At 41.7% G+C, this 16,725-nt stretch overlaps 1 protein-coding gene across 4 annotated transcripts in view; it reads left to right on the forward strand.

Moving 5' to 3' along the window:
• Positions 1-224: 224 nt before the first annotated feature.
• The window catches only part of Ccdc83 (coiled-coil domain containing 83), a 42,249-nt gene continuing 25,748 nt past the window's right edge, over positions 225-16,725 (forward strand). The window contains exons 1-4 of one of the 4 annotated variants that reach the window (XM_040728657.1): positions 225-507; positions 1,326-1,491; positions 7,334-7,455; positions 12,421-12,505. In XM_040728657.1, the coding sequence (XP_040584591.1) occupies positions 7,361-7,455; positions 12,421-12,505 (180 nt within the window). In that variant the 5' untranslated portion in view covers positions 225-507; positions 1,326-1,491; positions 7,334-7,360. Of the gene's footprint in view, positions 508-1,325; positions 1,492-2,095; positions 2,117-7,333; positions 7,456-12,420; positions 12,506-16,725 lie in introns of those variants that run through there. The other 3 variants (XM_040728644.1, XM_013116286.3, XM_040728653.1) reach the window with 3 other exon arrangements.

The raw sequence follows: 16,725 nt of genomic DNA on the forward strand, positions 1-16,725 counted from the left end.
GCCCCTTCCCACACCCCAGGAGTTGTTTGGAAATCATTCCTCTGCAGCCCCTTGCCCTGCTCTTCCTCATATGGACGCCAGGTGGCGCGCGCGAACCGCGGCTGGTGCTGAAGCTGCGGCGAGAGAGTGGTTGTGAATGCCTGGGCAGGCGGGGTGGGGCCGGGGAGGGGCATTGAGAGTGCTTTGGGTTGTTTGAACTTGAGATTCGCACCCGAAAGCAGTAGAGAAGATGTGGGCAAAAAGCTGACATCCTTGCGTGACCTCGGTCTTCTTCCAGTCTGTCGCCAACGACTCTATAGGAACCCTCCCCCACTATACCCGACACCACCTCCTGTTAGTCTGCGGTGACGCAAGATGGGCTTGGGGTCGTGCCCTCTGGTTTTTCCCTCCGGACGTTTTGTTCTGAGCGGTTAGGAACTATTGAAAGGGGTTTTCCTAGGTTCACCCCTCTTTCACCACCCTGAAGACAGGAATACCAGCCTGGTTTGGGCCATTGTATACTTAAAGGTTTGTAACCTCCAGGGTGTCTTCAGGCAGCTGATAACTCGGTAGATACAGTGATCCCCCTTTATCCGAGTAGGGGCAGTTTCAGGTACCTGAGGGTCCTAGCAGGTGGAAAAATATTAAACGGCAAATGCCAGAAATAAGTAATTTGTACATTTTTAATAACGTTTGTCACATGTGGCACACGTTCTATTCCAGTATTACTGTTCATCTCTGATTTATACTGTTTTCTTTTGCGTATGTAGGTCAGGACGAGGGATGGGGAGAGGGGATGTCGGGGCAGCATCCGTAGGGGGTTGTATTATTCAGAGTCTCTCAGGCATCTTGACCTCACAGAATAAGAGGACTGTGGCCATTGCCTGCCTGTTGTGCACGAGTTTATCACTCCACAATTTCCCCCAAAGCATTAAGTCTTCTTAATAATTCTGAAAACAGATAGAAAAAAATGGAGAAAGACACTGAGGGTCAGACAGGACCAGAAACTAGGCTGAAGTTGAAAAACTTAGGGGAGAAACAGGGGTTGCACTTGATGTTCCTTCTAGTGTGTTTCCAAGCTGGAGAATGCTGTTGAGTAAGACTTTATGTACCCCCTTGGGATCTTTCTCAACAACAGTGCCTGTTCCAGCACAGCAGGACCGTCCCCTGTTCCCCTGCGTTCAGTGTGCTTGTATATATGTCACTGTTCCAGTTCTATTAGGGGAGCAAAGGGTCTATCTCAGCCTACATGGTACAGGGAAGTCACAGCAGGAAGCATGGAGAATGGCTGCTTACTGACTCACAGGGTTATGCATAGTAAATTTGTTGTTGTTGTTTTTGTATAGCCCAGAAGTACCTCAGAGAATGACACCACCCATAGTGGGCTGGGCCCTCCTACATCAATTAACAAGATAACCCTCCACAGACCAATAAGACCGACCGGTAAACCCGGATTCCCTCTTGGGCAACTCTAAGCTGGATCAAGTTGACAGTTAACTCCAACTAAGACAAGTACCTTGTTTGTTTTCTCACTCTTCTTTACCCCATAATCCCCTTCTGAGGTGAAGTGTGGAGGAGATAGGGAAGGATGCCCTGTCTAAGAAAAAAAAAGAGGAGGAGGAGAAAAAAGAGGAGGGAAGGGAGGAGGAGGGAAGGAGGGAGGAGGAAGAGAATGAAAGGGGATGATTTATTTCTGTGAATGCAGAAAAGAATTTGCTAAGTCTGGACATTCACCAGACTACATGAAACTCCAAGTTCTGGCCCCAGCTTGTGGCTCTAATATTCACTACCATAAAAGTAGTGTGTGTATGTTTCCATTATGGTTATGTTTTTATGTTTATGAAATATTACTTACTCGATACTCTTTTTCTGTGGGGACATTAAGATCAGGGGACAGGAGGCATTGGGAAAAGGTAGTCCTGCTGACTGGAGAGGTTAAGATAGTGTGCTTCTCTCAGTTTACCAGGAAGCCTGAATCAGATCATGCTGATGCTTAGCATCTAGAAAAATTTGGGAACTGCGGTTCAAAACTGTGCCAGTGACTAAATATTAGCACTAAGGAAAATACATGCTTGGGATAAGGGATAGGAAGAGCCGGAAACTCGCAGGTGAAGCCCTAAATTTGATTGTTCCCAAGGTAAGAAAGAGAAGGCTACACACCACATCAGTCACCAAAAGATACATGGTAGTGTTGCTCATCTAGAGATTTTATTAGGATCTGAATAAATGGCTTTAATTGTACTCTTCTAAACTGGATAAACTTTGCATTGTCACAGTATTTGTAACTATGTACATATAGTCTATATGAAAAGAGGTATGAAGGTTTTTTTAAAGCTACTTTTAGATGGTATTACCACTTCTAACAAGATTTAAGTAATTCAGTTTTTCTTAAACGCTAGAGTACATATATAATTCTGTTCACAATGCATTCTGGTGAGACAGAATACACCTTTTTATGTCAAAAAGTGTTTCTGGCATAAGTGAACATTTGGACTCCAAAGACATTTGCTGGGATGGGGAGATAACTCAATGGGTAAAATATTTACTTTGTGAGCAAAAAGAACCCTACCCAGAAAAATGCTGGGTAGGCAGGCATGGTAACTTGCCTGTGATCCTTGTGTCTGGGAGACAAAGGCAGATCCCAGAACACACTGGTAGCTGGCTAACTGGATTAGCAGGCTGTAGGTTCAAGTAGGAGACCCTGCCTCTATCTATAAAGCAGAGAGCAGCTGAACAAGACACCCCCTGTCAAACTCCAGGGGTAAGGGGTACATATACACACACACACAAACTCCCACGCATACGTCTACACCTACACAAACACACATGTACACCAAACATGCACACCCAGGCAAAATGCTAATTCCTAAAAAGATACCTAAGCGATTTTACTTTGCAAGTTTAGGGCCTACACATCAGCAATGAAGGAAGGTCGTTGGTAAAGGAAGTGAATAATGGGTGTCTGCAGGCCACTCATCCCCATCGGTGTTCACTGAACATCCAGGATGTAACTGGCTTATGGGCCAGCATATATTTTTGAATTCCCAAAGACATGTGCTTGCTGAAGTGTTACTTTTCAGCACTAAATGGACTATAGTTATACGAGTACTATGCATATTTTTAAATGTGTGCATTGCCTTGCAACCACGGTCCTAATGAGTTCTATGCCTTTTTAATGACTTTTTAACAGGGCTCCTGAAAGGAAGCACACTGCCTTGTCCCTACTGTTACTGAGGCTATTTTTGAGTTTGCATAATCGAAGAACTGCTGTCTGGGCCAGAATTGTCTCCAAAACAGCCCCTTAGCTCTTTAATTAAGGAGATTTAAAAGGGTGTGCTGCGGGTTGGAGAGATGGCTCACAGATTAAGAACACTGGTTGCTCTTTCAGAGGTCCTGAGTTCAATTCCCAGAAACCACGTGCTAGCTCACAACCATCTGTAATGAGATCTAGTGCTGTCTTCTGACCTACAGGCATGCATGCAGACAGAACACTGTGTACATAATAAATAAATAAATAAATCTAAAAAAACTAAAAAAGGTAAATGCTGCTTACAAAACTGAATGCCTGCCTGAAAGGTTCCAGGGTGAATCATACATTTCTATAAGGTCATTCCTGTTGACAAATTCATTGTTGGAAGGGAAAGAGCCAAAGGAGGGGAACCAATAAGATTTAGCTGTTGAAATGGAAGGGAGAAGAAACCATGTTGGTAAGTTATAGCAATGAGGCATGTTGTTTCTGCTTACATGTCACTTTCCTTGCAAATTAAACATTATGACAATTGTCATACTTAACCAATATCTTTTAATTACATGTTTTCTCTCCCGGTGGACTCTCACTCAGAACTTTTGTCATTTCAATCCATGTTGATGGAGAATTAGCCAAGTAAGTTCAGGAGCCATTTCCTATGTTCCAAAAGGTGTTAGGGCAGAAACGAGACAATGAAAGGAAGTATGTCTCCAGGTGTCTAGTCCCACCCCTGAGACTGTGTGAGCAGGAATACACTCTGTGTCTAGGGGTGATTTTACAAAGCCAAAGCATTGTGGGATAGCAGTCCATTAGAAGATAATCATATGTCCGCTTTTACTACATAAGCTTTATTCTTCACTGAGAAGCACTTTGGGGAATGTTGTTTTGAAAATCCAGGCTCAGGAGAGCCTAAAGACCCAAGTCTTACGAGCCAGGCTGTCCAAACTCCACCAAGCAGGCAAGAGCTCATGATTGTATGAGTGGCATCACACCCTGGATGCCCACCAGAGAGTGTAGCCTTTGAATAACTCTAGTGGTCTCTCTCAGGTGGCTCCTTGTTTTGTGTAAGGTCCTCTGCAGTGCTCATCTCCTCATAACTCTTGAGTTTCCAACTTGCTTCTTCTCTGTTGTACACTTAACGACCGGATAGCATCCTAACCACAAAGCAGGCACTAGATACAAGTCTGAAGTTACCAAAAACAGATTAGATATGCATTTGTCAGGAATTATACTGGAGGAAGCCTTCCTAGAGATAACATTCACTTTGTGACTAGTCTTTCGCCCTTTGCTGAGGTAGAAACCCTCTAAAGGTCAGTGACTGTGTTTATGAATATCCCCACTGTTTGCAGGACATCATCAAATGCAGAAGTACCTCAAAAGGTACTTTTGCAATCCAATTGTCTTGCTAATTTTCTTGAAAGCCTTCAAAACAATGACAAATACAGTACTGTTTATGCATGAATCATTCTTGCTTTAGTGGCTTGACATTTTCCCTCATATTTTATTAAAATCCTTTGTGGTAAGCTGCAGTTAAGTAACTAATTATGCATTCAGAGAGTTAAAAACGTAGCAGCCATGTAACTGAGGTAATTGAACAAGATGAGGTCGTTGTTTTCTCCAGCACCAGATGGGCAATGCCGGAGGAGACCATAACACTTGATCTTTTCCATATGACTCACAAAGAGAGATTAGTCTTGACATTTGTTTCAACTTTTAAATAAAATAGAGTAGAGTAAGAAAAGAATTGAACAGTAAGTTACTGTTTTAAAATGAAACATTAGCATGCTTTTGTATAAAGATAAAAATTCTTATTCTAAAGTAGAAAATGATATAAAAATTCAGCATGGTATTAGAAACAAAGAGAATAGATTTTTCTTAGCCGACAATTTTCTGTGAACTATGTTGCTGCTATAATTTTTGGTGTGGAGTTTACTGAATTGTTGTGATTGTCATATTTAAGAAGGCAAGTACGGTAGGTTGCTCACATTTATAATCTCAGCACCCAAGAGGCTGAAGCAGGAATATTCCCACAGGTTTCAGACAGGCAAAGTATACAGAGTGTGACCTTGTCTCAAAAGAAAAAAAGAACACTATGTTAATAGGTCTTTTTTGCCTGGATGTGTACTTGTCTAGAAAACTCTCAGATATGAAGAAAGCATGACTGGAAGTCTGGGCACACGAGAATAGCATGTTTCCGTTTCAGAGCATTTTCCCACTGTGGATCTAGACGACCCATACAGATCTACACAGACTGCCAATTTGATGACCCAAGTCATTGGTGAAGTCAGGCCACAGTGAGCCCTGTGAACTGAAATCCATATCACACAGACCCCATTCTGCTGTACAGTTGCCTCCAATTTAAAGAATAATATATATCTATAACTGAAGAGAGACATATGGCTTATTATGCTTCATATATGTGAGACATTTTTGATTACCTAGCTCACCTCAGCCAGTCATTCTCAACTGGATGAGAGATGAGGAATCTGAAGTGAAAAAGAATATGTTTCTGAAGATCACACAAAAAGTAGGTGATGGGGTCTAGAATTAAAACATATGTCTCCTGACTGTCCCACCTACTCAAGTATTTACTCAAGAATTGTTGTGTCTATTGTAGGGAGAGAAAGAATGATGCTCAAGAATTTTCACAGGCTCACTGTAAAGAGTTCCAACTACGTAAATAAGTCTCATTGTGTTTCCCACCATAGCAAACTAGAGATACATTAATAACAAGCAATAGAAATTGGATTTAAAAAAATCTTCTAGGGAAAGCTCTATTCTGAAAAGTGTACCTCGGTACCTAAACCAAACCCGTGGAAGTATGCTACTTCATTCCAACACTGACCAGTAGTGGGTCTTGGTTTTCCTTTTTTAAAAAAAATTACCAATAATTTAATTATTTCATATAGAGAGGGGGCAGGGACTGTCTCTGAGTCTTTTGCCTCCTTTTGGGACCCTTTTCTTCCTCCTAGGTTGCCTTGTCCAGCCTTAATATGAGAGGATGTGCCTACACTTAATGTAACATTTCCATGTTTAATTAATATAGCTGGGAGGCCCATCCTTTTTCTGAAGGAAAATGGAGGAGCAATGGATCTGGGGGAGAAGGGACATGGGGAAGGGACTGGCAGGAGAGGAGAGAGGGGAAACTGTGGTCAGGATGTAATATATAAGAGAAGGATAAATAAAAATGTATTATTAATAACTTAATTATTTCATATAAAGGAAATTTATAGCTTATGAAAAGTTAATGACAAAACATCATTATAGTTATTTGCATTTGTAAATCTCTTAGGTGTCTAATAAATATTTCAGTGGGCTTTTATTTGTGATTTGTATAATGACAACAGTGGCTAAACACAATTCTTTCAAATCCTTGCATCTTGATTCTTAAGAACAAATCCTTTTTTTAAAAATATATTTTTTATTCTTTGCATATAATACATACAGTATGTTTTGATCACATTTTACTCATAACTTCTCCATGGTCCATCCCTGCCCTCCCACTCCCAGCCCCCAAAACTCAATGTCCTCTTTTTTTCTTATAATCTATTGAGTCAAATTTGTGCTGTCCATGTATGCACGAGTGTAGAGCCATCACTGGCACATGGCTAATAGCCTCCCCTAGTAGCCACTGACTGTCAGGAGCTCCTTAGCTAGGGTGAGGGGTCATGAGTATCTCCACCACCCATGCTAGAATGTTGGCTAACTCGATCTTTGTAGGCAGTCTCATCTGCTGTGGTTCCTGAAGTGGGCCTGCCATGTCCAGAAGACACTATTTTGTCCCAGTCCCCCTGACCCCTGGCTCTTACAATCTTGCAATCCCTTTGTGGGATTTTTTAAAAAATATTGAGCTTCTGCAACACACAATGCACATTGCTGAACACTGTGGAGAAATAAAGAGTGAAAGAAAGCCGGGCCTTTGGTCCTTAAGAAGAGTGATGCACAATGCAGCTTGACAGTTCTCCGGCTTTGTGGATGATGCTAGATCTGGGGACAAGAAGCAGCCAGGAATGAATAACAACCCCTGTGATGGTTTTTGAGAATCAGCACAAGTAGAGGGGCCAAGATGGAGCTGGTTCACTTTTCTTACATCTGTTTGCTATTCAGGTATATTCTTAGTGACCAACTAGAACCATGGACAGCTCAGCGAAAGGAGGTAAAAAGGATGCTCAAGATGGGCCGCCAAAAGATGTGAAGCTGCCAGTCAGCGAAGCACTTCTGGACTATCAGTAAGTTTGTGTTCTGAATCTAAAAACGGTCCCGTGCAGATATAGTCATTGTTAAGACAAGATTGCCCATGGGGGTGATGTAGCTAAGCACTGCCAAGAAAACCGTGATGGGTTAGAGACAGTATACTGTTGTGCTATGTGCATAGCCCAAGCGGTATCCATGAAATGGCACTCCTTGATGTGGTTTGGCGCCCTCCATTGTGTTGTGTCGTTTTCTACATAGACAACAGCGTGCTGGCTCACCTCTTAAAACACATTGTGGAATAGAGTCAACTGAGAGTGGGAGAGGGCATTCCCCTTTATTTACCTTTCTATTTCTTGGTATTCCAGCTTGTATTATTTCTAAATAACTACATGAAAGTCTAAGCAGTTTAGAGGAGTGTGTGTGTGTGTGTGTGTGTGCAAGATGACAACCTAGGCTGTCATTCCCCAGTCACTGTCTATCTTGCTTTGTTTGTTTTTTGAGGTGAAATCTCTGTCCTTGAACTTGTGACAATCTTTCTACTAGTGACAATCTTCCTGCCTCTGTCTCTTAAGTTCTGGAATTACAGGTATGTGCCATAACTTCTGGCTAAAGAAGTATTTTTAATAATAATGAGAGTATTTCATGATGTCTCACTCCCAGGAGCTGGAGATGTTTTATTTAAACAAATAGCCTCTTGAGAGCTTTCGAACATCAAGTTTTGGCACTGGATAGGTGTTCTAATGTGTAATTTTTTTAGAGAATTCGTGGAAAAGTGTTAGTAAATTTCCAAATAAGAGTGAAATCATTCGTGTTTTCATTCAATAAATATTTGCATGTTTCTCATGTACGACAAGTACTGGGCCCTGAGTACAGCAGTAAGCAGGACCACATGGTCCCTGCTGTGATGAAGCATTGGGGAGACATGAAGAGAGGGAGAAAAGGACTTGACCTAGTCAGAGGGTTTGGAAAAGCCATGTGAGTTGCTCTCTGGAAGAAGGCAGCTATGGGGAGAGGAGTGGAAGAATATGGCTTATGGAAAGACACCAGGGTGTGAAAACGTATATCATTTTTGGGGAATAGCAGACAATAGAATGAAGGACAGAGGGCAGACTCTGCTGGTGTAAGGTCCAGTGCAAGCAGAACACTGAGATTAGGAAAGGGATTCATTTATTGGAGGAATCCAAGGTTGAAAGGGAGGAGGGGGCTATGATACTGGTGACTAAGTCTGTATGAAGAAAATTATCTTACTAACAATCAGAGAAAATTCTTCTCCTCCTATAGAAGCTCTCACTCGTGTTCTCATCCTGTTTAGAAGGCAGAGAGTAAGGGGTCAGAATTCTAACAAAGAAACAACCCCTGGGAAGAGATGTTACACTCATTTTTCGGGATACCCTTAAGTAACGACAAGGCACCATCCTCGTGTAACTGAGATCTTGCCTCTCCTGCAAGCGATACAGAAGTTGGGCTCTGCGAACACAGCCTGGTCTCTCACATGCTCTGTGGTTTTGGGATAACACCCAGCTACAGCTCTCTCTATCCTTGATGTCAGCACTGGCCAGTCTTTCCCTCTTTAACAGAGAGTGAAATGCTAGAAGTTTTTCATGAGCTTGTGATTGATGTAAAATGACAATTCCCACGCCTGTGTTCTCTGTAATGTGTTAAAAATGAAATAAATAACCCCATGGATGATAACAGCCAAAGGCTTGCTGGCCCACACTCTGCTGGTGACCTTTTGCTTATTCTGGGTGTTCCCTGCAACAGAACTTTTGTCACATGGCAAGTAGTCATATCACCTTCTTTCCCCATTTAAGGAAGGATTGCCCAGGCAGCATTTTGTATTTCTCATTCTGTCCCATGTCATAATAAAACTGTAAGCACACAGTAGATAGTGATTCATGATTTCTGAGCAGCTGAACTTTAAAAGTGGTATCCAAGGACAATGAGACTATGAGATTTTGTGGCTGTGTTTGTAGAAAGTATTCTAACTACCTCTGCTAAATCTATGTAGCTGTCATCCCTGAGCAATGATCCTTATTTTCTCCTTTATACCTAGTTTTCCTACACTGGGTATAAAAATAGACAGAGAAGTAGGTGTGTATATGATTATAAATTTAAAAAATAGAAATACCAATAAAAACTTTGAAACCAAAGTTTATTTGAATGGGTAGTTTGTGGCTTTGTTTTTAATGTAGAGCAGGTACTTTAAACAGAGCTGAGATAAAGGAAAACGCTGTAAGGTGATTTCTGATTGGTTCTTCAACAAATTCTGAAAACTGAATTTTATGTCTGCACAATGCCCAGCACAGCTGGCACATAGTGTAAAACTCAGAGTTTATTTCTTGAGTAATAATCACTGTGAGTCTTTTCTATGTGCAAAATCACACTCATGGAGTTAACACTAAGATACTGCTTTGCCTAACAGTGTAAGGAAGCAGAAGTCTAAAGCACTCAGCTGAATGATGAAATGCCTGCCCGGAATCACGTGCTTTCCAGCCCACTGGTGAATGTACATGAGAAGCAGCTGCAAGTTCTTGAAAAAAAATCACTGTCATATATATGGGTTTATCATCCTACCTGCTTGTAGTCTCAGTGTGACACATAAGAAGCTAAGGCATTGGTGTGTGTGTGTGTGGACATATAAAAAGGGAAAGAATTAGAAAACAAGTAAGACAATTCCACATAACAGCCAAGAGCGTGGAGTTCCAAAGTTTCAATGCTTCCAGGTAAACCCACCTCTTTAGAAAGCCAAGGGAAGTCAGTTAGATCCGCACAAGGGGGTCAGGGAAGCAGAAAATAGTTGGGAATTCTCTAAGAACTTGGGCTAGTAATCAATCATCAACCCTGCTCTGCTCACCCAGGATGAGCAGGACAGCAAGCCTTCAGCCATTTGCTCCTCAGTGCTCAGAGGGTAGAGGCTGCAAGCGTCTTCAGATGTAACAAATAAAAATAGAAGCTGAGTAATTAAATTAGGATTTCAGATGAGCAAAGAGCATTTTTAGTATCTTAGACGGATGTGGGTTGGAGTGGATGTGGTCTCTGGTCTGCTCACTGAGTGTTCAGTCATCACCAAGGAAGGTTCTTAGCTGTAGCCATGGAGTCACCTATTCAAGTCTATTCCCATGTTACCAAATCATGTGAGTACCCACACAGTTCATATAACTTTTGTTTATAATATTTTCATTTTTATCCATAAAAATGAGAGCTAGAAAGCTGGAGGTATAGCTTAGTGGTCAAACATTTGTGCAATATGAATGAAGTCATGATTTCTGGTGCTTACACACTCATGCACACACACACATGTGCACACATGCACACACACGCGCACACACACACATGCGCACCAGGAAACAAGGACTGGAGAGAAATCACTTCTCTTATCCGGAGTAAAAACTTTATTTAGACAAAAGCTTTCTTTTTCTTGTAGGGTAGAATGGAGCTCATCTTCTTTGATGTGTTTAGAATTCTTTTAGCTTGTGTGTGTTTGTGTGTTTGGGGGCGAGTGTGTGAGCCTGGTCTTAGGATCAAACTGAGACTGTCAGTCTTGGCATCAAGCATGTCAGCTGGGCATCTTACCGTTCCTAATCTTTTTTTACAGAGGAGTAAGCTAAGGTCAAAAGTGATTATGTATACTATGCGGGCAATGGGAAAGCAGGGTAAATCAGTGTTCTTGGTATTCAGACTCTGGCATCTTTCTGTGCAGGGCCACTGTATGACTTGCTAACTTTATTTCAGATTTTCCTGTCTTGTGGAAGGCAGAAGCCTTAGTTTTCTCTCCCCCAAAGTATACAAGGTCATAAATATAAATGAGATTTTAGAGAAAGTGTTGATAGTATGTCAGATTCAACAAGAATTTATGAGTTCTCTCTGAGTGCGCCCTTCATGTGTGATTTCTAAATTTATTCCACATAACAATACACAGAGCTGGGTGTGGCTTCTGTATCTGACAGCTTGAAATTTTAGGTTATGAGATTTGATTTGCCTGTGACCAAGGAGGCAAGAAATGGTAAGAAGCAAGATTTAAAACTGTATGCTTTACTCTCTTTTAAATCAATGTCACTCTCTCCACAGGAACCCAGTGCACTCCCTCAGGATAGCTTCCTGGAGCAGAGCTCAGGGATCTGTGTGGTGTATCTGAAGGCTGCCATGTTAAAAAAAAAAAGGAAAAGAAAAGAAAAACTATGTGCTTCATTTTTAACTAATACAAGAGTTTGGATGAAGTGAGGCTGAAGCCTTACTTTAATGTCAGAGTTCCAAGATTTAATCTCTTCCAGAAATCCAGAATGCACAGCACTTGAAACAGCTATCGATTCCCCCATACCTGAGCCTTCCTGTTCTGTTTTTCATATGAACAGATGGTCAGCAAATACTTCCTGGCTGCCAAAGGAATGATTTGTGATGGGGACGCTTTAATCCTTGGGAAAGAACACACACTAACAAGCATGAATTGGTGGCATGCCTAGGTGACCCTAGTTAGTCCAAGATGTGCCTGCCTTGCACAATCTTAGTTTCTTCTTGTTTGCTTTGGTTTTTGTCTGAATGCTTTTAGAACTCTAGATGCATCTCTGGATAAGGACATATAGAAGAGAGAGCATGTTTTCTGTGTGTTCCTTCCTAGGTTTTCTTTAAGCTAGATTATAGATAATTAAAACATAAATTACATCCATGAAATAAAAATGCTTCTTTTAAAAGCTTAATATTTTCCCAAAATATATTTTCATGAATTTAAAAAGTGAAAAACACTAGCTTTCCTTAGATCCCAGCACCCAGGAGCTAGGGGTAGGATCTCTCCAAGCTCAAGGCTAACGTGGTCTAAACAGGGAGTTCCAGGTCAGCCAGGGCTACACAGTGAGATCCCCTCCCCACTCAAAAACAAACAAACAAAGCAAGAGCCTGGTAGAATCTCGTAGAGGAGAGTCTTATCTCTTTTAGTTTAAAATCAAAATGTAAGCTCATTACCTTTTCCTGCGGTAACTAACCCACACTTCTTTGCTTCTTCTCAGGCGTGAGATAAAGGAGAATGCAGTGGAGCGATTAATGTTTCAGATCAAGAAGTTGAGGGACAAGAATCAGAAGTACCAAGACAGGGTGAGTGAGACTTGGAGCGGTGGGCAGGCACTGAGCTTGCGTGCCTAGACAATGACGGAATGCACCTTCAGAGCTTGGAATCGGCTGGCCTATAATTTATTAGGTTTCTCCACACATGTGAGGCAAGCAGGCACTACTGTTTGCATGGTATGGAGAAGGCCAGTGGAAGTCAGTTCAATCGTGTTACTTAGACCATGAGGACGGACACCCTAGAAATCACATTTACCTTTGGACTTCTTGTTTATCCAGACTGTAAAACACGGCCTCTCTCTTTCCGTCTCTGAATCTAGTTTCAACTTTTCCCAGAGTGTGCATATGTAAATGCATTTAGAATGATATAATCCCAGTTATTAAAATTATCAAGGGAATACTTACAGATTACTTTGTAAAAGTCAGGTTAAGGGTCACCGGCTCAGTCAGTAGGTAAAAGCACCTGCTACCAAGCTCGGCAACCCAGGTTTGATCCACAGAAGCCACATGGTGGACAGAGTGACCGACTCTTACAATGGTCCTCTTATCTCTACATGTGCTCTGTGGCATTCGTCCAGGCATGTACATACATACATACACATACATACATACATACATACATACATACATACATGCATCAAAATGTTTAAAAATAAGATTAATACGAATAGCAAGGGGATGATGACTATTCATATTAATATATATTTCAATATAATATAGAAACACTACATGTTAGCAGAAAATGATAACGAGCCAAAGTTGTGCCCTCAGACTTAACAGCCACAAAGAGAGCCAATACAGACCTTCTTCACTGATTGACTTTGTACGATATGGAAATTTCCACAGTTAACTCTTTTATTTGGCTTTTTTGTTTATCCCCCGCCCCATACAGAATTGCACTCTACCACTCAGCCTAGCCTTGAACTCATGATTCTCCTCACCCAACCCCCTGAATGCTAGCGTTATACATGTGTACCATACCAGATTTCAATTTTGTTTTTAAAAGCTGTATCTTTACATTGTCATGGAACCTGGTGTCAGAGTCCTGAGTTTGCATCCTGACTGTACAACTTCCTAGTGATATCTTTCTGGCAAAATTTGGCATCGGCCTCAGTTTCTCTCTTGTGAAATGAGAGCCCCTGTCCATTCCACACTGGTTTGTGGGACATGACAAGCTTCTGGCGATATGTCCGTGACTCTGACGCTGTTACAGCGGTCGGTACTTGTGACAAGAATGAAACACAGCAGGCACAGGTGGGCAGTGAGAGTGATAAAACTGTCGATAAATTGGAGGCCCCACACGGTGTGATCCAATGCATGGAAGAGGAATGAGTTGCCCTCAAAGGGGCTAGTGCACATGCTCCGCAGTCAGCGCCCGCGCTCCTACGTCAGGTGTGGCAAGCATGGCAGGTCAGGACTGAGCCGTCTCTTTTCCTCCCTTTGCGGCCCAAGTGCTGGGACCCCAGGCGTGTGCCACCACACCCACCTCTTGCTCTTAGTTTTCTGTTTCATGTTCTTCTTACTTTTCTTCCTCCATTACTGTTTCTTATGTTGCATGTTTTCCAATGCACCCTTTAAACTATTATATTGTTACTACATTTTATTTTCTTAGTGACTTTCTTGGGGTTCTAATTAACATTCTAATGTATAGTAATCTAGTTAAAATTAATACCAACTCAGTCTCTATAACACACAAAGCTGCTGCTCTATGCCCTCCCTCTTCAGATGTCTTATCATACAAAACACACTTTACAAATTGTGATTGGCTGGTTGGTAATGAAATGGAAGTTTATATTTATTGCTCTACAGTTTTTCAAATAAAATAATTTCAAAAAGTAGAATTACTTAAGTTTCAGGTTTACCTATGCCGTTGCTCAAATTGCTGCCCCTGTGTTTTCTCATGAATTCAAGTCATTTTCTGGTGCCACTGACTTCACTGTAAAAAAAACCTCATAGTGGTAATTATTGTAGGGCAGGTTGGTGTGGATCATACACCCACAAGAATAACATGACTTTTATTTCAAGTGTAAAGTCTGGAATGGTGAATAACTGTCTTCCTAAAAGACGGGAAGAAAATAGGGTCATTTGTGACAAAACTGAAGAATAATGGAGTTTCCACAAAAGCGGGACCTTTTTCTATGTTGTTAATGATACCACTCAAGTGCCCAGCACACAGCCTGGCATGTGGTAGATGACTAAGTTGCGAGACTACCGAAGAACAGGGTTGATGGGAGTTTCAAAATAAGTAGCTCCAAAAAATATACAATGGAATAAAGAAAGCATCTTCAACAAATGGTGCTGGCATAATTGGAGACTGACATGTAGAAGAATGCGGATCGATCCATGTTTATCGCCATGCACAAAACTTAAGTCCAAATGGATCAAAGACCTCAACATAAATCTAGCCACACTGAACCTCTTAGAAGAGAAAGTGGGTGGTACCCTTGAACGAATTGGTACAGGAGACAGCTTCCTGAACATAACACCAGTAGCACAGACAGTGAGATCAACAATTAATAAATGGGACCTACTGAAACTGAGAAGCTTCTGTAAGGCAAAGGACACAGTCAGCAAGACAAAAAAGCAGCCCACAGAATGGGAAAAAATATTCACTAATCAATCCCACATCTGACAGAGGGTTGATCTCCAAAATTTACAAAGAACTCAAGAAGCAAGTCTCCAAAACAGCAAAGGACCCAATTAAAAAGTGGGCTGCAGAACTAAATAGAGAGTTTTCAATAGAGGAGTCTAAAATGGCTGAGAGGCACTTGAGAAAGTGCTCAACATCCTTAGCCATCCGGGAAATGCAAATCAAAACAACTCTGAGATACCATCTCACTCCTGTCAGAATAGCTAAAATCAAAAACACCAATGACAATTTATGCTGGAGAGGATGTGGTGAAAGGGGAACACTCCTCCATTGCTGGTGGGAGTGCCAACTGGTTCAGCCACTTTGGAAATCAGTATGGAGATTCCTCAGAAAAATGGGAATAAACCTACCACATGACCCAGCAACTCCACTCTTAGGCATATATCCAAAAGATGCCCATTCATACAACAAAGATGTCTGTTCCACTATGTTCATAGCAGCTTTATTTGTAATAGCCAGAACTTGGAAGCAACCTAGATGTCCCTCACCCGAAGAGTGGATAGAGAAAATGTGGTACATCTACACAATGGAGTACTATTCAGCAGAAAAAAATAATGGAATCATGAGATTCGCAGGCAAATGGATGACACTAGAAGAAACCATCCTGAGTGAGGTAACCCAGTCACAAAAAGAGAAACATGGCATGTACTCTCTCATATATGGATTTTAGACATAGATCTGGGGAGTGCCAGCCTATAATCCTATGGCCAGAGAGTCTGGGAAACAGAAACTTCATTTAGTGGCCGGTTAAGTACTGAGCTGAACTCAAGAAAGCCAGTAACAGAGAGGGAGGACTGATGATCAAAGGGATTAAGACTGGGCTGGTTTAACCCCCAGAAACAGCTGACCAGACAAAGGTTAACTCTTGAATCCCAGGCATCAGCCTGGGAATCCAGCATGGGCCTGATCAATACCCCCTGAATTTGGGTGTCAATGAGGAGGCCTAGGGAACCTATTGAGCCTTGGGCAGCAGATCAGTACCCATCCCAAGTATACACACGGACTTTGGACTCCCATAGAACAATGTGAGGTGCACTCTCACCCTGAACTCTTGGGGAAGGGTCTAGGCCCTGCCCTATATGAAATGACAGACTATGGACACCCCCATGGAGGGCCTCACCCTCCCTGGGGGAATGAGGGGATAACGGGGGGGGGGGGATGGCATGGGAGGAGGGGAGGGAATGGGAGCGGGACCTGGAACTGACTTGTGAAGCAACCTCGTTTCTTATCTAAATTTAAACTGGAAAAAAAAGAAAGTTATTTGAATGCATGTTAAACATTAATGTAATTTTTGAAAGGTTATATCTGATTTTTTTTACCAAAATAAATCTGGAGAAAAAAAAACATACTATCAGATGCTCACAATCCCTCCTTTCAGAAAGGATTTAAACATGCATGAAACTTGTTGATTTCTTGAATATTAAGAATTGGTGACTTCTGGACAGGTATTTCAGGGGCAGATATTAAGTGTCAGTATTTTCTTTGCAAGAATAAAAACTCGCACAGTTAAAAAAAATAAGTAGCTCCAAGATTTGGCATAATTGTTCATGGAGCCTGTGGGAGGGTGATAAACTGGTATATTGGGAGCATATTCTTAAAA

Source organism: Mesocricetus auratus, unplaced genomic scaffold, assembly GCF_017639785.1.
Source record: "Mesocricetus auratus isolate SY011 unplaced genomic scaffold, BCM_Maur_2.0 Super-Scaffold_4256, whole genome shotgun sequence".
Lineage (NCBI taxonomy): Eukaryota > Metazoa > Chordata > Mammalia > Rodentia > Cricetidae > Mesocricetus > Mesocricetus auratus.